Below are 17313 nucleotides of genomic sequence, written 5' to 3' on the forward strand. Positions count from 1 at the left end.
AATCATAATTTAATATCTAAATTAAGATGGAAATACGAATATTAAGAGTAATAAAATGAATTTTTTTTAAATGAATTCAATAGTTATTCGAATAATATATATATTGATTAAAAATAAATAAAAATAATTTTCAACTTGTCAAAATTATTTTATGACGTCATACGTACCAAAAAGTTAAAATAAATCAATACATTTTATTGGTTTCTTTTTTGACATAGATAATAAAAATTTATAAAGAAAACTTTTTATTGGCTGAAATGATCATATGTCAATTTCAGTTCATTATTATTGGTTAATTTTATATTCGAGACAATCTCGCGGATAAAAATGGCCGCAGTGTTGTTTCCGTGGTCAAACGGTATGGTGTGAATCTTCTTTCCCGTTTTTTATAAAAAGTTCTTCAAAAAAGTTTTGTTTTTTATCACATAAAATCTTTCAATATTTGAAACGTGTAGATAGACACGATGTCTGATAGTACTAGCCCTAGCGTTTTAAGTTATTTAAGGCAGTACAGGTTCCAGAGAAAACCTACACCTGGCTCCAGTGGAACGGTCACAGTCGTAACACCATCAAGTTCTCGTAAGTAAAAAATATAACGTCAAGGTGAATAAAAACGTAGCAACATGCTACTGGAAAAACTCATGAAATAAAAATATATTCGTAATCGTTTTTATGTTGGACCACGTTAGGACTCAAGGCTTTGGATTTCACCCTTAGATTTAATTCTTATTAGGTACAATTAAATTTATGAGAAAATTTCTCGATCAAAAAACACTAGATTTGATGTGTATTTTTTATGTCGGAGGCACGATTAGGTTCAATAACACCTCTACCACATGGCAAGCACCAGTGTACTTGAAAAATGATACAAGAATCTATCTTTTTCAATTTATTTACAACGTCTGTAATGTATCGTGCAAATAAAAATCAATTGTCACATCTTAACACCTCTGTTTGTTGCATAATGCTTCATCAGCATTGTTTAGCAAGCTTCATAAACTATGCTTAAAATGATTGATGATGCATTGTTGCATTAAAATATAGAGGAAATTGCACTACTATTAATTTTATTTAAGAAATTATATATGCTTTAAATAAATTTATAAACTAAGGTCCCATGATATGGCAGATCTAAGCATCTTGTTATTTGTTAATAAGCAGTTGATAAGATCAAGTATTTCTATATTTCATGTGTTATTCCAATTTTTAACCAATGTTACTGTAAAGTTTCATCCAAATCCGTCTATTAGTTTTATCATGGAAGAGTTACAAACATCCACACTTATAAATTTTTGCATTTAGAATGTTAGAAGAATTGTATTTATTAAAGCCCAGTTTATTTTAACTTAAATAAGGTATACATTCATTCAATTTAAGTATAAATAATTAACTTTAATTAAATTTAACATTACAGAAAATCAGATAAGAATGCCAGCACCAAATTCGTCAAATACAACCGGACAAGTGGTCTACAAACGCATCAGAGTGATGAGCTCAGATTCCGATGATGCAGGCACACCAGCTAAGAAACCGACCACTGTAGAACTAACAACTGCCGTTAAGGAGAGACGATTTAGGAATATGCTGGAAATGTTCCCTGATATTTCACCTTTGGTAAGATAGATAATAATACTAACTAGCTGCGCTTCGCTGTTTCACCTGCATGGTTCCACTCCTGTTGGTCTTAGAGTAATGATAGCCTATAACCTTCCCTGATAAATGGGCTATCTAACACTGAAAGAATTTTTTAAATGAGACCAGTAGTTCCTGAGATTAGCGCATTCAAACAAACAAACTCTTCAGATTTATAATATTAGTAAAGATTAGCTGGTATCATGTTATTTAAAGTGGATATAAAGAATGTGATTTGTAATGGTTGGTTTAGAAATGTATTGGTCACTAATCTATACTGTAAATGCATTCATATTGTTTTCTAAAAACTTTAATAGTGTAACAGTTGATATACCCACCAATAAATGATCAATGGATATAATTTTCCTAGCGCACTCATTCTCCAAACTAAAGTTGTATTCAAATACTGTTGAAGATTGCATCAGCCATTGCATATAGTAACTAATTTAAATTTACCTATTTCAGTTTGTAAAAAACACCCTAGTTAAACACGGTTGGAACGAAGAGAGATCTCGTGATGAGTTGTTAAAGCATGATCCAGAAAGCAATGAAAAGCCAGCGACATCTCAGTTTTTTGGCTCTCGGCCCGGTTTCACGGGCTTGGCGCGAGTTAACGGAACAACGATTTTTCGTGTTACGAGTGGACCGACGGCGATTGTACGGAAACCTTTAGCAGCGAAGGGTGGCAGGGCGAGACGGGGAAGTAGTGGTAGCGAGGATGACGACTATGGTGTTAGGAAAGGGAAGGACGACAAAGTTTATGATAGGTATGTAGAGAAGCGTTTTTGTTAAATAATTACGTAAATATTATGAATAAGAGGTAGGATTAGTTTGAATTTGTGGCTAAAATATCAGACATGGTAGCAGAGAATAGGAAGTTTTTGGTTTGATTCAGGGGGTATATTGTTGTATTTTTTAACTATATAGAAATAGGAGTCACGCATAGCGACTTTATCGGCCCGTGACTAGCTCCTCGTGGAAGTAAATTCTAAACTTATTTCAAAATGCCAAGTGCTTGTCAACATCGCCCTTTGTGATTGGCCGAAATTATGCAATTTGCCTGCGACAGATACACTAATAGAAAAGAATTGTTTCTTTTTATTCAAAAACATTTACTTCCCTTTAATATCTGATATGATAAAATACTTTATACACATATCAGACATTGAATATAAATTTATAAAGAATATAAGAAATTCGATCATGGTGGGACAGGTGGGACTCGAACCCGCATCCTTTCACGCCAATATGGGGCGGATGCTAGACCAACTCAGCCACTCGTATACTTATAAAAAGCATTTGAATGCCATAAAACCAAAAATATCAAACGTCAGACATTGTGAAAATTCATACTCAAATACCAATTTTTCAGTGACGATTCAGACAATGAAGTGACAGACGACCTTGTGGGCGATAAGCGCAAAGTGTTCGAGTTCCTCAATACAAGCAGTCCCAACGAACTGTTATTGCTCAGTGGGTGCTCGCAGAAGAAAGCCGATGCTATTGTTGCACAACGACCGTTTAAGGGATGGTTAGATATGGTAAGCTTGTGTATGTTGATATGATTGGTGGTAAATGTTAAAAAATGTTGTGATGATTCGAAAGTGCTTTTATAAGAAGTCTAATTGAATAAATAAATGTTTGAATATTTATATGAACCTGGGTCTACTACTTATTAATATTATTAATTAATAAGTGGTAAATTATTATTTATCTATATTTTGACGATTCAAAAGCACTATTAAAGTAAGTTTAGTTTAATTAATGAATGTTTGCGATGGATATAAATATTATGATGCCCATTCAAAAGCCTATTGACATCTGGACACTTACTAATTCTTATTTTTCATTATTATTTGACTTTTGTTTTGGTCTTGGGTTTGATTGAAGAAGTCTAGTGATTTTTACATTAATTTATTCTGAATATTCCAGGTAGAAAAATTTAACAACAACAAAATGTTAAGTACAGAGCTGCTAAATTCAACACAAGAACTGCTCTGCACAAGGAACAATATACAGCGTTTAATGAAGAAGTGTGTGGGTTTGGCGCAGCAGCTCGAATCGGCGGTGGCTGCGGGGGCTGGTAGACTAAAACAACCTGGTATATTGGATTCTAGGTAAGTTTTCATGTCTTATCTTTATTTCATCGTATTAAATATAGTGTCTTTCATGTATTAAATATTTGATCCTACTAATATTATAAATGCGAAAGTTTGTGAGGATGTGTGTTTGTGTTTGTTTGTTACTCTTTTACCCAAATACTACTGAACTGATTACAATGAAATTTAGCATACATATAGAGGGTAACTTGGATTAACACATAGGATAGGTTTTATCCCGGAAATCCCACGGGAACGGGAACTATGCGGGTTTTCCTTTGAAAATGCGGGCGAAGCGAGCGGAAATCTACTATTATATAAACTAGCGAAAAGCGCGATGTTTATGGAGTGCTCCTTAAGTTTTCTGGTTAGTTATTTTTACCCAGTTTCTTAAATACTTAAAGAATGACTTCAACATACAGATTATTTTCTATTTTTATTCAGTTTTATTTCATTCAAACAAAATAATAGCAAACTATAAAACATAATATTGTAACTGGTGACAGGTTATTAGTGTAGATAAAATAGTGTTTTTTTTTCATTTTGTTTATTCAACTAAATTAATTTTCAGTTTAAAACTAGCCCCCTACCAACTAGTGGGTCTAAACTGGCTAGCGGTACTACACAAGCAAGGAGTCTCCGGTATATTAGCAGACGAGATGGGGTTAGGGAAAACGGTGCAAGTGATCGCCTTCCTCGCTCACTTGAAGGAAACTGGTCAGGCTAAAGGCACTCACTTGATTGTCGTGCCTGCTTCTACTTTAGGTATGTAGTGTTATTTATTCATTTTATAGTGTTTCTTGTCTGCTATAAACTGCAATATAAATTAACAATCTATACTAATATTATAAAGAGGAAAGGTTTGTATGTATGGTTTTCACGCATAAACTACTGAACCGATTACAATGAAATTTAGCACACATATAGATGGTATTTTGGATTAACACATAGGATAGGTTTATCCCGGAAATCCCACGGGAATGGGAACTATGCGGGTTTTCCTTTGAAAACGCGGGCGAAGCCGCAGGCAGAAATCTAGTAATGAATATTTCTATACTAAAATTATAAATCTGAAGAGATTGTTTGTTTGTTTGAACGCGCTAATCTCAGGAACTACTGGTCTGATTTGAAAAATTATTTCGTTGTTAGATAGCCCATTTATCGAGGAAAGCTATAGGCTATATATCATTACGCTAAGACCACGTACGGAGCCACGCGGGTGAAACCGCGAAGCGCAGTTAGTTGAATATATTTAATGAAAGTTTTATATAACAAAACCATGTTCACTTTTGTAGTTCACTTTTACTATAACAAAACCATGTTCAAATTTCTATATAAAGCTAGTTTGGCTATCATCGTTTACGACTCGGTCAACTTGATCTTTGTATAAGCTCTTTATTTAATATTTATTTAATGTTCTAACAAGTTTTCTCCATAACAGTTTTCCAAATTATACTTGGCGTAAAAAAATTCGCGATTTAAATTACTTTAGTACAGTAATTCTTTTATAGTTATAAATTTATAAAGAATAGAAAAAATTCGTTCACGAGGCGGGACTCGCATCCTTTCACGCCAATCCGGGGCGGATGCCTGACCAAATCGGCCACTCGTGACCCGCCAGAGCGATCGAATTTGTTCTATTCTTTCAGTTTTATGTGTCTAAGGGACACACGCGCCATCTTATATAGTTGCTTAAAATGTGATTTACCAACTAATAGTACTTATTTCCTTGTTCTACAGATAATTGGAGCAGTGAATTAGCCCGCTGGTGTCCATCCCTCACAGTAAGCAAATACTACGGCCATCCCGAAGAGAGACGCTTACTACGTATTGAATACGCGAAGCACCTACATAATTATGATATTGTACTAACCACGTAAGTTTGTTTTGTCTGTTTGTGGATAGAAATTGGATTTAAAATGTAGTAAAAATAACTATGCATTCTGAATGATTGGTTTTGATTATTTTTAATAGCATTACCTTTATCTATTATTATTAAGTAAATATTTGCTTGATTATTCCCGTTATGTCCTTTCTATTTTGACTTAAATTTTACGGATATTTGAAAATAATCAAGAAAATAATATGGATATTTAGAAATAAATATCTCATATAAAAGTGTATATTCTCAAAATATATTCAAAATTTCCAGATACACAATGGTGAGCAGTTGTCCGGAAGAACGCAAAATGTTCCGCATCACACCAATGCATTATGTTGTTTATGACGAGGCGCATATGCTCAAAAATATGTCTACACAACGATACGATAATTTATTAAAAATTAAGGTGAGTGTGTGAAAAGGAACTTCCTTTTCAATATTAAAAAAATATGTATTTACAGTGTAGGCAAAAAAACACATTATTTTCGAAAAAAAGAACAAGTACTTATTTCACATACATAGGAATAGTTTTAATCAAATAAAGTATATAAAAATCTGTTGCACTTCTTGAAAGGTGAACTAATAAGAAAATGTGTCTTATGGCCGTTCGCAATATTCAAACTATGGTTATAGATAGACAGCTATCTCCGATAGCTAGTAAAGTTCTATCTATCGTAAGATAGATACAATATTGGGAACGGCCATTACTGGCTGACAGCTGTCAAAACGTTATTGGGACGCTCAAATAGACAAATTCAAAGAGAAAAATATACCTCTAGTAAGCAGTCAGTCCTCCAGACGATAGATAGCGATCAGAGATAGGTTAGCTTATGGCTAGTAAGCTTATTGGGACGCCAAAACAAAAGATAGATTGCATTTTTCTATCTTTAGTAGGGTCAAACTGAAGATATTTCTTTTTTGAGTCCTGTACAAAACAGTTCTATACTTGCATTATAATTTTCAAAAAATTATAACATGCAAAAAATCGAGGCGAAAGACGCAGGTTCGAATCCCAGCCTCGTGATCGAAATTTTCCTATTCTTTAAAGATTTATGACACTCGAATGCAAAAAAACTAAATATCAATTAAAACATGTCATTAAACTTGCATCACATACATTTGTTCAGGATTAGTTTCATACTTTTATACAATACTTTTTTTTAATTTCAGTCAAAACATAGGCTATTGCTAACTGGGACTCCGCTGCAGAACAATCTCATCGAATTAATGTCACTACTATGCTTCGTAATGCCGCACATGTTCTCCGGAAAGACTGATGATTTGAAAAATTTATTCCAAAAGAACGCTGTGAGTTATTATAATTTTGATATAGGAAAATGAATATATTTTGAAGTGAAACTTCTTTATCGGGGTTGGAAAAAAATTTAGTGTAACATTTTTTCGTTACGCGTGACATATTTCCGTTACGCGCCATCTTTTTCTTATCCCTACCACGCGTGATTCGACGTATTTCTGTGAAGTTGCATATAGTAAATTATTTTTTGAAAAATAAGGTCATAAAGAAGTTTCACTTCTTACGTGTATACACTATTACACGCACACATTTTTTGTGGATAATCATATTATGCTAATATTGTGATAACCACATTGGATAATTTTTGTGTGTCTTAATTTGGAAGTAGCTTTTCGTATTTATATCAATTTATATTGTTTGTTTTTATTTTTTTTATGTACTACAACATGTTCAATCAACATGAACAGTAGTCAGCTTTTGAAAATTGATTAACATATTATTTTTTATAATTTATTTTATAGTTTTTGAAGTGAAACTTCTTTATCGGGGTTGGACAAAAATTTAGTGTAACATTTTTGCGTTACGCCGTACGCGTGACATTTTTGCGTTACGCCATACTCGTGACATTTTTAAGGTCATAAAGAAGTTTCACTTCTTACGTGTGTACTCTAGTACACGCATACATTTTTTAAATTGTGCATTGTTTGTATCTATAGTTAAAAATAAACACTTGATTCTATCTTCATTACTTCAAAAACCAATTAACACAATAAAACCAGGCTAACATCTACATAAATACTTATAATAAATTATTATTCCATCATTTCAGAAAGCGAAAACCACAAAAAAAGCAAGCGGCAACACAGAGGAAGACGTGCCAGCATTCGAACAAAGTCAGATCACGCAAGCGAAACGAATCATGAAGCCGTTTGTACTACGAAGGCTTAAACAAGACGTTCTACAAGATCTGCCGAAGAAAACTAATCATAAGGAATTGTGTCCAATGTCCGAGAGACAGCAATCGTTGTATAAGAATCTCATCGCTGCGTTCTCGGCTACGGACGGCATGGTAATTATTATGATTATTGTGTTTGATGGTTTTTGTTTGTTTTTTTTTTTGTCTTAAACGGTGCCTATTTCTAAGCAGCCTGTGACATACATGCTTCGGTAAAATTGGCATCTTTTAATTGAGCTTATACATTTTTTTTTTAGTGTTTTAGAGATTTAAATCGCTTTAAAAAGTTCTTTTTAATAAGCCATCTTTGATTTATTTGTGTTATTAGAATCATGTTGCAATTTGTTTTCTGTTTTGCTTTATTTCAATTGGAATGAAATTTAATTTATAAAAGATTCGGATTCAAGCACTTCGTAATCCTATTATAAAAAACCTACATTTACGAAAAGTATGTCGTAATTCCACGCGTTTATTAGATCGCTGAAACTCTTAAACATTTGCAATATCACTACATAGTATAAAACAAAGTCGCTTTCACTGTCCCTATGTCCCTTTGTATGCTTAAATCTTTAAAACTACGCAACGGATTTTGATGCGGTGATTTTTAATAGATAAAGTGATTCAAGAGGAAGGTTTTAGTATATAATTTATTAGGTTTTAGACAAAGCGGGCGAAGCCGCGGGCGGTAAGCTAGTTTCCTCTAAAATAAATTACTCATCACCAAATAACTAATAAAAACTTGCAGGTACACGCAACAACAGAACAAAGCGGCATGTCAATGATGATGGACATGCGAAAGCTTGCCAACCATCCCCTACTTCTCCGATATCATTATCGGGAACCAGAGTTAAGGAAGATTGCCACCAGGCTCGCTAGAGACCCGGACTATAAGGAAAGGAACGAACAGTATTTGTTTGAAGATCTACTGTGCATGTCTGACTTTCAGATACACCAGCTGACTAGGCAGTATGCGGTGAGTGTTTAAATCCTATTACTATTATAAAGGCGAAAGTTTTTAAGTATGGATGTATGGATGTTTGTTACTCTTTCACCCAAATACTACTGAACCGATTACAATGAAATTTAGCACACATATAGAGGGTAACTTGGATTAACACATAGGATAGGTTTTATCCCGGAAATCCCACGGGAACAGGAACTATGCGGGTTTTTCTTTGAAAACGCGGGCGAAGCCGCGAGCGGAAAGCTAGTTGATATTAATTTTAGAAGTAGGTTGAATCAGATGAAATGACTGTTCAAGATTGTTTGCAACAAAAAACAATATCTGACTGATATGTCGGATATTCTTAATCTGCATAAATCTGAATAAAAGATGTAGTTGTTATGTTTGTATAGATATAGTAATTCTTTAATGATAATCAGTTTTACAACTTGTTAATCACACAAATGTTTGTTTAAAGTTTATCCTACTACATACTTCAGAAGCGCTATGTATATATGAGTGCAAATAATTTGATATTTTTGTTATTTTTGCTAACATGAAGCTCCATTATCATTACTATGCTTAGAAACTAATAATTAATATTAACGGAACTAATCTCTTTCTTTAATCCATTCCAGTGTATAAAATCCTTTGCCGTACCATCCCACCTCATAGAAGACTCCGGAAAGTTCCTGAAACTAGACGAGATGCTGCCAAAGCTGCAAGCGGAGGGTCACCGAGTGCTGATCTTCAGCCAGTTCACCATGATGCTGGACATCCTGGAGCCCTACATGCAGCTGAGGAACTACCGATACCTGAGGCTCGATGGGAGTACTGCTGTTAATGAACGGTGGGTAGTTTTGGTAGGGTGTTGAGGGTATTTTTAAATTTTCGTTAAAAACATCTTATCCTTGTCTCATTCAATGATATTATATATAGAAACAAGAGGTAGATACGTCATCAACGCACCAAAACTGATTCCGTGAATTGGTCCTATTTGGGACCAATGCAATCAGTCAGATTGTCACCGGTCCCAGTGAGCGCATGTGCCGATTGGTACATTAAAGTTGTCGAAAATGCCTTCCTGTGTGTTCAGAAAGTGCACGTATTCGTGCAAAAAAATAAAGAAAGATAAAGGAATATCATATCACAGCAAAATATATTAAATTATTACAGTTTAAGAGTAAAAATAACAATTTACAATTCTTTAATAATGACACTTGCTTGACACGTGTATTGAAATAATGAAAGGGATAAAACATTGCTTCAATCACTAGTGTGACAAAGCTAGCGTACACTGTGTTCAAAGATTATCATGTAGATACGATTATTGAAAATAGAACGGTTATTTTATTAATTTCGATTTGGGTAAATACTTGATTTAATTTTATATTTAAATCCACACAGTGCATATAATTAACAAATATATCTATTTATTATATACAATAAATATATCTATTTATTATATACAATAAATATATCTATTTATTATATACAATGAAATCGTGATGGTAAAAATGTTTGATTGCAAAAATGATGTTGAATATACGTATACATTGAAGAAAAGATTATCGCTGCTGACGAAAAAGGCTATTTGCTTTTCTGTAAATAGCTATTGAACATAAATTTTATTTGTGTTTTAGATAAAAAAGGCTTCATCCTTTCTTTTATTTCATCCTTTTTTTTTTCATCTAGGCACCACTATTATTATAATTATCCTACAAGTTGGAGTGATGACCTTGTACGGGTTTCGGGAACTGCCTTGAAACGAATAGCGTAAGATCGGTCCTTATTGAGTTCTATAAGGAGGACTATATGCAGTATGTTCAGCAGTGGGTGATTATCGGGTGAAATGATGATGATCGAAAACGAACACGGAACACCACAGCTAGTAATAAATATTTAATACAGTTATATCTCCAAAAAAGTTTTTTATTTTTTTTTTTCATTTTTATACGACATCATAATAATCATAAAATAGTAAATGAAATTGTCACATTTATTTACTTGTGCAGGAAACCTAACATCTATAACATTGAACCTTCTGTGTCGTTAATCTATGCCAATTACCATGGCAACTATTTGTTTATTTATATTTAATTGGTGAATTCTTATGACTTTTGCTTACACCTGCGCGGAAGTGACAAACTATCTTTGTCTTTTTTATTTATATCATTTTATTAGAGCCATCTCTCTTATACAGTCTGTCATGAGTCTGTCAATGTAATAAATTAAGTAAAATGAAAATTGTATTTGTGTGTGCCTGACACTGCATATGAAGCATTTTTTTTGGATATATTGGGAGTATATAACGTATCTATACATAAAATATCATTGGTCTCATTCCCTAAAATTTGAAATGTATATTTCATATTTTCTTATAATAAATTCAAATGAAAAACTTTTCAGAGATGTTTTTGACATTTTAAAGTGAAAATAATTATGAATTCTTGAATGTAAAGTATAGAAATATACTACTTAATTTAAGGGTTTCACTGTAATATGGTACTGTCTTGCCATTAAATAAATGTGATTTTTATTTGATCCATATAGAAATAGCATATCACTATGTTAGAGCAGTGAAAAGTAATTTTTCCATAATTTTTTCAATAAAATAAAAAAACAAATAGAATGTAACAAAACTTTATTATCTATTTCAGACAAGATCTCATAGACCAATACAACACAGAGGATATATTTGTGTTCCTGCTATCAACGAAAGCAGGTGGACTCGGCATTAACCTGACTGCGGCAGACACAGTCATTATACACGATATAGACTTCAACCCTTATAACGATAAACAGGCTGAGGACAGGTATGGCTGGGTTTATTTTAAAATATTTTCACAAAAAGTGTATTTAACCAAAGTTTTTTGAATTTTTTTGTCAACATTTTTTGTATTTGTAAAAAAGTTTTTACTAAATATGCTGTAAAAAATATTTGACATAAGTAGTAAGATTTATAAGATACTGATTTTGGATCTGCAGTTCACTAATTTGATTCATTTCTCCCTTTCTAATTCCAAATTTTATTTATTTGCAAGAATGTAGTTACAATTTACAATATATATTATGTGCTATTATTACTATATCACTGAATGTCGAGTGGACAATTCCAAGACATAATTATTTAGCTCTTTATTTTGTATTTGTAAGATTCAACAAAAAAAAAAAGAAGCAACAACCAGTCACTTCTTTGCAATCTCATCAAATCTAACTCAAATTACTATAAACCAAACTACACAGGGGCGTGCACAGAGTTTTTGGACAGGGTAGGCAGAAATATTGCAATGATAATAAGTCATAAAAACTAATAAGTATTTCATATTGCAGTACTGATATTTGATTGGAGATACATAGTATTTCCGCAAAATAATGGAAAACATATCACGAACATAGGTCATATTATTATCTATAAAATAATAATTGTCAAAGTAGGTATGATATCCTAACTAGTAGAGATTGTCTAATCTAAAAATGAACGCCCCTCCACTGTGTTTACGCTCACATTCAAAGTACGTGTATAGACGCAATACACATAAATTGGTCTGCCTCATTGGTCGTTCAGTCCTCCAGTCCCGTCCATGCCCGAACGACAGGACCAGTTGGCCAACTAGTGCATAAATGACGCGATGCACGACAGAACGGACGTGTCATTCCGTACATAGCGCGCTCTCCCCGCCATACAATGCTAGGCACCTGAACTGATCGCCCGATTAGTTGACAAATCAGTGCGCGAGTGTCAAAGTTTGCAGTAGAATCGACGCGCGCACACATATAAAGTGGTTCAATAATTATTTGTCCTCACACATTGAAACAATTAAGTTTAGTGGAGGGGCGTTCATTTTTAGATTAGACAATCTATACCTATTCTATATTATGTAATTAATGATTAACTTTACCTTTGTGTATTACAAATTCCGGTATAGATCCATTTATGGATCGGCCTTTTTCCTATCACTCTCTGTTTGATAAAAGTTTATTCATAAAACAAAAATAAGAATTTTTCGTTAAATTAGATATGCCTTATTATCTTACAAAATACACTGATGATATACATAATCTATTTAGTTACTCTCAAAACACTTCACTTGCAAATTGTCGTAGTAAACATTATTAATTTTCTCAAAAAACAAATTTAACCTCAAAGTAAACGTTTGTTATTTCCAAAACAAAACAAACGAATAATGATACTATTTGCAGATGGTCTTTACCGCTACAAAATTGTATACATTATCACACTTCTTAAATTGGTCGCATATTCAACTTCAGTTTCGACTTTCGATGTAGTTCCGAATTCGGTTCGTACCTAATTCGTATATCTTCGTAAAAAGACACTGCCTACCTTGTGTGTTTGTGTGCGTGGTTTTATTACATCAGTGTGCCGTGTTTATAGGCACGCACACATATAAAATATGCGTAGACACGCAGAGCTCACATATAAAAACTTAGACACGGATAGTTTGTGTCTTTGCCGTCCCGTGACGTACTGGGTCCTGTGGCGGCGCTAGTGCAGCGCATGAATAGTGACTTGAGCCGAGCCGGTGTTATAGAAATTAGATAATAATGCTACCAAAATACCGATAGATGGATCTAAAATATATTTGAAATATATTTTTATTTCATAACTACATTGCGCAATTAATAAAATTTAATGACGCTGTGAATTTCATTTATGCATTTTAAATATTGATCAGAGTTTGGTAAATGGTAGGGTAGGCAGTGTCTTTATGTCTTTATGGAATGCACGCCACTGAAACTACATAATATTATATTACATTATATTTATTACTAGAGGTCCGCCCCGGCTTCGCCCGTGGTACATATTTCGCAATAAAAGGTAGCATATGTCCTTTCTCGGGTATCAAAATATCTCCATACCAAATTACATACAAATTGGTTCAGTAGTTTAGGCGTGATTGAGTAACAGACAGACAGAGTTACTTTCGCATTTATAATATTAGTATGGATTATATTTATTATTATATTACACACATACAGATGTCACCGCATGGGTCAAACCCGTCCAGTCACAATCTACCGTCTCTTGAGTGCGGGCACCATTGAGGAGGGGATCTACCAGGTGGCACAAGAGAAGCTCACCTTGGAGAAACATGTCACTGGGGTTGATGGTGAGAGTTGTTTAATTATTATTTCTATGTCTTTATTGTGGTCGTAATCGTAGTACGGAAATTGTAGAAAAATGCTTATAAGAACGAATTAAAGATATAAATTTATAAAGAATCCGCATCATTTCACGCCAATCGGGGGCGGATGAATAAATTCAATCGCTCTGGCGGGTCACGAGTGGCTGAGTTGGTATAGCATCCGCCCCGGATTGGCGTGAAAGGATGCGGGCTCGAGTCCCGCCTCGTGATTGATTTTTTTCTATTCTTAATTTAAAATATATTTTTGTGCACTAATGCAATATTGAATGCCTATTTCAATCTCTTTTGAATTTTAATGATGTTGCTTTACATTATCCAATTTTCAAGACATTAAGGTGCATTGGGGTAATTCTGGCCACGGGGTAAATACGTATAAGTTCAATTAATACATAACTAGTGATAAATTAAGCAAATATGTATGCTAATATTATCAAACCTATATATCTTTATACTCTTCCTTCTTGATACTTGGTATTCACAATTTTCTGAAATAACCCCTCATCTGAAATTCCCCCGATGCACTATAACTCTTTTAGTTTTTGTTTTTGAATTATTGCAATCTTCTAATGTACAGTGTAATAATTACACATTATTTTGTTTATAATATAATTAAGGGTGCTCGCGAGGTCAGGCCACGGCAAGGCGGAATTCGCGGGTTCGGATCCTGCATAGAGTTTTTTTACCTTATATCTCGATTATATAAGGAGAAAAGAGAGATTAATCGATTTTATTTCTAAACCATTCTTATCATTACAGAAAATGAACCAACAGAACAAAAGAACGTAGTGCGACTCCTGTCAGCCGCGCTTGGTTTGACGTCACCAAACAAATGATGTTCAACCAAAGGTGTCATCGTCATTGACTAGAGTCTAGACCAAGTGTTTAGTGGATTTTAAATAACTCTTGTGCATTTGACATATGTGAAAAATTGTGATGTTCCCACCAAAAGTGACAGTTCAAGTGTAGTGTAAAGTGAGGTAAATAAGGTAATAAAACGCTGAAATTATTCATCTTGTTTTTCTATGGTAGATTTAGTATAATTAAAAGTGTTTGCTAATTTTGAACTACTGCCGTGTCTCTTCAGGCTTGGTTAAGCCAGTTATTATGTGCTATGAAATTATAATAGATATTTAAAAAAATTGTGTTAACATATATTTCCATAGACAAAAAAGATTAATAAGTTCTAGATAATTTCTAAGTATAAAATGCAACTCATGGACACAATTTCAGTTGTTTATCCACAGAATTATAACAAAAACTGAGTTCATTTAATTCTTTAATTAAATTTAAATGTTTAGTAATGGCAACCCAAATTAAAAGGGTAATTTCTCTAAATAGTATTTTGATTCTTAAAACAGAATATTTTTTTTTTATATTTTGACCACCAAAGTGACACTTAGTTTTTCGTATTACTGTTCCTATATAAAATGATTTCTTTTGCCTCATTCTTATTATAATTTTGTTAGAAATTAATACTTTATTAAAATTTATCAGTTCTTAAGCAAATCTCGCCTGTTGCTTAAGTTCACTAATATTTAGTTACTTAAGTAGATCAATCTTTATTTAATAGTTTGCATTCCTTAATTTATTAGATTTAGTACAATTTTATTTAAGCTTTTTAGCAATATAGACTTAGTTTTTTTTATTTTTAGTAGATATGATTTAGATTTATTATTGAAATATTCTTTTTCTTTATGTAACAATTCTTGTATTAGTTTCTTATTTTTTGACATCTTTGTTATTTGGGAAATGATACTGTTTTGTTTTGAAACAACATATGACTTATAAAATAAATTATAATAGCTATAAATTCTTTTTCATTTCATTTAACACACATATTTATAAAAATATGTAATGAAATATATTTCCCAAAATGCTTAAAGGTGCACTCACACACATTAGTCCCCGTCAAGTCACCGATGACTGATCGGTGACGGTTTGTGTACGTATCCACAAACACCAGTCACCGTCATGTTGTCCGTCAGTCACGTCGCCGGTTTGACTGAATCATTGAACACATACATCAGGTTAGTCAGTGATTAGACGTGTGTCACGCTAGAGAACATGTAGCAATTGACGGTAGCACGACGCTGACTGAACTGAGACGTGACGGCACCGGGTGAGTGGGGATAAAAGTATGATACATGTGTGGAAAGATTATTTGACGTGCCTGACCGGTGACGTCACTGATAGATTTCCTGCCGGCGACTGTCGTGTGGGAACAGAGTCATACTAGAACTATTGATACATATTTTTTTTTAATCCTGTCCGGTGACGTGCCGTGACGGTGACTGATGTGTGTGAGTGCACCTTAAGTGTTTTTCGAATGTAATTATATTTTCTTTTCTTTTATTACTGCACAAAAGCTTTATCTTTGGTTTACAATTCTAATTATCGTGTTATAAGACGTATATTACTATATGATTGAAATATGTGCAAGGGTTCTTACTAAAAAAGAACCAAAACAGGTCAATGAAATCTTATACTAGCTATTCCAAATTTGGACATAATACTCATCAATTTGATAACAAGTTTATCTAATGAATTTTTTTAAAATACTTTTTCTTTCTGTACTATTTTGCTTATAATCGCTCATAAACAAAAGCAAAATTAGAATTTTTTCTGTATAAAAATTCATAATCTCATTTACTTACAAATTTATAATAAGGTAACTAATATACTGTTAAATGAAAAATTGCAACTGACTGTATACTGTATAATATTAAGATTGTATAGCATTTCTATGTACAGGAATTGTTCAAAATTGTGATGAAAGCTTGTCATGCAACTTGCGCAAGCAAATTACTAATTGCTTAGTGTATTTTAATGATGACACCAGTTATTACGTTCTTGCTCTCTCTACAAATGAATCAAATTCTGAAACAATATTTAATTATTTACATTAATGGAAGAACATTGAGTTGAAATAGAAGATGGAAAAAAAGATAAAAAAAGACGTGTGGCACTCGGGGACTGCCGCGGTAAAGCTATTGCATGCTATGCCTTCAAGCTACACCTCCGCGCCCGTCGGAGTGGGGAGCGTGAGGTTTTTTCGTTACGGAATTTCTGGATTCGGTCCCCGCGCTCAAGGCCCGCGATAGAAGCTATGCAATAGCTTAAAAAGGTAAACAATGATGTTATAAGTAAAAAGGTGATGATAGGTTACCAAAACAACATTCGATCTTCAAAAAAGGCACACTAACATTTGCACGTACGTCGTACACGCGATTAGCCGGCAAAGTGAGATGGCATGATTCAACTATCGTGAGCGAAAAAGAGATAATTGAAGTAAAATGTGATTAATGAGCCTCATTTTGAGATGCGCCTGGAGCACCAATAACCTATCTTCACCATATTATTTATAATATCATTGAGCGGA

At 33.3% G+C, this 17313-nt stretch overlaps 1 protein-coding gene across 1 annotated transcript; it reads left to right on the forward strand.

Annotated features, from left to right (window-relative positions):
- The first annotated feature begins 332 nt into the window (after window positions 1-332).
- Etl1 (SWI/SNF-related, matrix-associated actin-dependent regulator of chromatin, subfamily a, containing DEAD/H box 1) lies at window positions 333-14801 on the forward strand. The gene is made up of 15 exons (XM_090108825.1): window positions 333-579; window positions 1415-1614; window positions 2098-2399; window positions 3005-3173; window positions 3565-3749; window positions 4303-4496; window positions 5472-5607; window positions 5884-6019; window positions 6784-6921; window positions 7698-7937; window positions 8569-8796; window positions 9405-9616; window positions 11427-11582; window positions 13768-13898; window positions 14691-14801. The coding sequence occupies exons 1-15, from the start codon at window positions 465-467 to the stop codon at window positions 14765-14767; spliced, it is 2619 nt and encodes an 872-aa protein (XP_089964951.1). The 5' UTR covers window positions 333-464; the 3' UTR covers window positions 14768-14801.
- Window positions 14802-17313: the final 2512 nt, after the last annotated feature.

The sequence above is a fragment of the Colias eurytheme genome, chromosome 13, assembly GCF_061535395.1.
Source record: "Colias eurytheme isolate Ceu_HAF_F1 chromosome 13, ilColEury1 Martin Lab GWU primary, whole genome shotgun sequence".
Lineage (NCBI taxonomy): Eukaryota > Metazoa > Arthropoda > Insecta > Lepidoptera > Pieridae > Colias > Colias eurytheme.

What these genes read in the sequence shown, in the direction of transcription:
- Etl1 (XM_090108825.1), top strand. Translation starts at nt 465, where the DNA reads ATGTCTGATAGTACTAGCCCTAGCGTTTTAAGTTATTTAAGGCAGTAC. An exon ending in CCTGGTATATTGGATTCTAG is followed by an intron (nt 3,750 to 4,302) that starts GTAAGTTTTCAT and finishes ATTAATTTTCAG; the next exon opens with TTTAAAACTAGCCCCCTACC. An exon ending in TCTCGGCTACGGACGGCATG is followed by an intron (nt 7,938 to 8,568) that starts GTAATTATTATG and finishes AAAAACTTGCAG; the next exon opens with GTACACGCAACAACAGAACA.